The following is a 3,388-nucleotide window of genomic DNA, read 5'->3' on the forward strand; positions in this document are numbered from 1 at the left end:
CCCGGCTAGTTTTTTGTATTTTTTAGTAGAGACGGGGTTCCACCAGGTTAGCCAGGATGGTCTCGATCTCCTGACCTCGTGATCCGCCCGTCTCGACCTCCCAAAGTGCTGGGATTACAGGCTTGAGCCACCGCGCCCGGCCAGACTGTTTCTAATTGGATGATATTTCTGGTTAATTCTATAGTTGGCAGGAAACAGGCACAGGAAACATGGTCAGTTTCTGATTCTGGCGTTGAGTAGACCCTTTCTCCTTTTCCTCTCTCTCAGTGGGCGACAGATGTGAAAGAAACGAGTTCCAGTGCGAAGACGGGAAATGCATCTCCTACAAGTGGGTCTGCGATGGCACCGCTGAGTGCCAGGATGGCTCTGATGAGTCCCAAGAGACGTGCTGTGAGTCCCCTTTGGGCATGATGCACTTTTTTTTTTTTTTTTTTTTTTTAAATAGAGACAGGGTTTTGCCATGTTGGCCATGCTGGTCTTGAATTTCTGGTCTCAAGTGATCCTCTGGCCTCGGCCTCCCAAAGTGCTGGGATTACAGGCACCACGCCTGGCCTGTGACACAATTCTTAACCCCTTTTTGATGATGGCGGCTGGAAGAGTGGGCAGGGGATTTTGATGTATCCAATCATTAATTAGGAGGTGGGGAGAGAATGAATTATTGGAGCTTTCCTTAAAGCCATTAAATGGCTTTTTTTCCATTGATGTGAATTTCACATAACATGAAATTAACCAGCTCAGTGGCATTAATACATTTGCAATGCTGTGCTGTGTGGCCACCACCTCTATCTCAGTCCAAAACTTTGCATAACCTAATGTCTTTTTTTTTTTTTTTTTTAAGAGATGGAGTCTAATTCTGTTGCCCAGCCTGGAGTCCAGTGGCACAGTCATACCTCACTGCAGCCTTGACCTCTTGGGCTCAAGCGAGTCTCTTGCCTCGACCTCCCAAAGTATTGGGATTACAGGTGTGAGCCACTGCACTCAGCCTAATGTCCAATTTTTAACAAGCTCCGTTAAATGCCCTCTGTTTTGACCCATAAAGGGGTAGGCTTGGCCGGGCACAATGACTTGTGTCTGTAGTCCCAGCTACTTGGGAGGCTGAGGCAGAAAGGCAAAAAGATTCCTTTATAAATCCCAGGAGTTTGAGGGCCACCTGGGTGACATTAGTAGACCCCATCTCTAAAAAATAAATAATAAATAAATATTTGGTTTTTTTTTTTTTTTTTTGAGACGGAGTCTTAGTCTTGCTCTGTTGCCCAGGCTGGAGTGCAGTGGTGCGATCTTGGCTCACTGCAAGCTCTGCCTCCTGAGTTCACGCCATTCTCCTGCCTCAGCCTCCCAAGTAGCTGGGACTACAGGCGCCCGCCACCTCGCCCGGCTAGTTTTTTGTATTTTTTAGTAGAGAAGGGGTTTCACCGTGTTAGCCAGGATGGTCTCGATTTCCTGACCTCGTGATCCGCCCGTCTCGGCTTCCCAAAGTGCTGGGATTACAGGCTTGAGCCACTGCGCCCGGCCTCTGGTTGTCTCTTCTTGAGAAAATCAACACACTCTATCCTGTTTTCCAGCTGTGGCCACCTGTCGCCCTGACGAATTCCAGTGCTCTGATGGAACTTGCATCCATGGCAGCCGGCAGTGTGACCGGGAATATGACTGCAAGGACATGAGCGATGAAGTTGGCTGCATTAACGGTGAGCGCTGGCCATCTGCTTTCCCATCCCCCATTCTCCATGCCTTACTGCTTGCAAATGATTTGTGAAGCCAGAGGGCACTTCCCTGGTCAACTCTGCACCAGCTGTGTGTCTGTGGGCAAGTGACCTGAGTTCCCAGAGCCTCACTTCCTTTTTTTTTAGGTGGAGCCTCGCTCTGTCACCCAGGCTGGAGTAGTGTGGCACAATCACAGCTCACGGCAGCCTCTGCCTCTGGGGTTCCAGTGATTCTCCTGCCTCAGCCTCCCGAGTAGCTGAGATTCAAAGCATATGCCACCATGCCAGGCTAATTTTTTGTATTTTTATTAGAGACAGGATTACACCATGTTGACCAGGCTGGTCTTGAACCCCTGACCTCAGGTGATCTACCCGCCTTGGCCTCCCAAAGTGCTAGGATTACAGGCGTGAGCCACTGTGCTCAGCCTCAGTGGGTCTTTGCTTTGAGTGACAGGTCAATCCTGTCTCTTCTATAGTGTCTGTCACCTGCAAATCCGGGGACTTCAGCTGCGGGGGCCGTGTCAACCGCTGCATTCCTCAGTTCTGGAGGTGTGATGGCGAAGTGGACTGTGAGAACGGATCAGATGAGCAAGACTGTCGTAAGTGTGGCCCTGCCTTTACTATTGAGCCCATCTGGGTCCTGGGGAGTGGTCTGACTGTCTCTACAGGGTCCTGCTTAAGCTGCAAGGCAGCTACCCTGAACTGGGCTCCATCTCTTGGGGGCTCATACCAAGCCTCTTCTGCCCCTCAAATCCCTCCCTGACCAGGAGGCATTACAGACCAGGGATAGTGCCACCTCTTCGGTTTGTCACGCACAGTCAGGGACACCATCCCTGCCGAGGGCTGGCCACCTGGCACACACGCTGGCAAGCCACTGTGATCCCCAGTGGCCGTGATCCCCGTGATCCCATGATCCCCGCCCCGTGAGGCTGAACACATAGTGACACTTGCTAGCCACGCCTCAATGACCCAGGTAACGTGAAGGGGAAAAAGCTAGAAAGTTCTGCCAAGGAGGAAGGCCAAGAATCCCAAAGGGAAATGGGCTTTGGAGCTGGGCATCTTCTTGGCTGTCTTAATACAAGTGGCATATCCCAAATCCAAAAACCCGAAATTCAAAGTCTTGAGCACCCAAAATTCTGAAACGTCTTGAGCACTGACATTTAGAAGAAAATGCTTATTGGAGCATTTTGGATTTCGGATTTTTACCATTAAATGTGGAGTTCTAATTAGGAAAAAGCCAGGCTGGTCAAACCAAGGGAAAGCAATAAAAGAAGGCAGATAGAGTCGAGTGCAGTGGCTCACGCCTGTAATCCCAACCCTTTGAGAGGCTGAGGTGGGTGAATCACTTGAGGTCAGGAGTTCAAGACCATCTTGGCCAACATGGTGAAACCCCGTCTCTACTAAAAATACAAAAATTAGCCAGGCATGGTGGTGTGTGCCTGTAATCCCAGCTACTCGGGAGGCTGAGACAGGAGAATCACTTGAACCTGGGAGGCAGAGGTTGCAGTAAGCCAAGATCACACCATTGCACTCCAGCCTGGGGGACAAGAGTGAAAATCTATATCAAAAAAAAAAAAAAGAAGGCTGGGCATGGTGGCTCATGCCTGTAATCCCAGCACTTTGGGAGGCCGAGGTGGGTGGATCAGGAGGTCAGGAGATCAAGACCATCCTGGCTAACACGGTGAAAC

General features: G+C 50.2%; 1 protein-coding gene across 5 annotated transcripts in view; it reads left to right on the plus strand.

The window, feature by feature from the left end:
* LDLR (low density lipoprotein receptor) overlaps positions 1–3,388 on the plus strand; it is a 47,914-nt gene that overhangs the window by 11,163 nt on the left and 33,363 nt on the right. For 4 of the 5 annotated variants that reach the window (XM_011994749.1, XM_011994750.1, XM_011994765.1 and 1 more), the window contains exons 2-3: positions 268–390; positions 2,177–2,299. In XM_011994749.1, the coding sequence (XP_011850139.1) occupies positions 268–390; positions 2,177–2,299 (246 nt within the window). The remainder of the gene's footprint in view (positions 1–267; positions 391–2,176; positions 2,300–3,388) is intronic. The other variant, XM_011994752.1, reaches the window with a different exon arrangement.

Source organism: Mandrillus leucophaeus, unplaced genomic scaffold, assembly GCF_000951045.1.
Source record: "Mandrillus leucophaeus isolate KB7577 unplaced genomic scaffold, Mleu.le_1.0 Scaffold112, whole genome shotgun sequence".
NCBI classification, from domain to species: Eukaryota; Metazoa; Chordata; class Mammalia; order Primates; family Cercopithecidae; genus Mandrillus; species Mandrillus leucophaeus.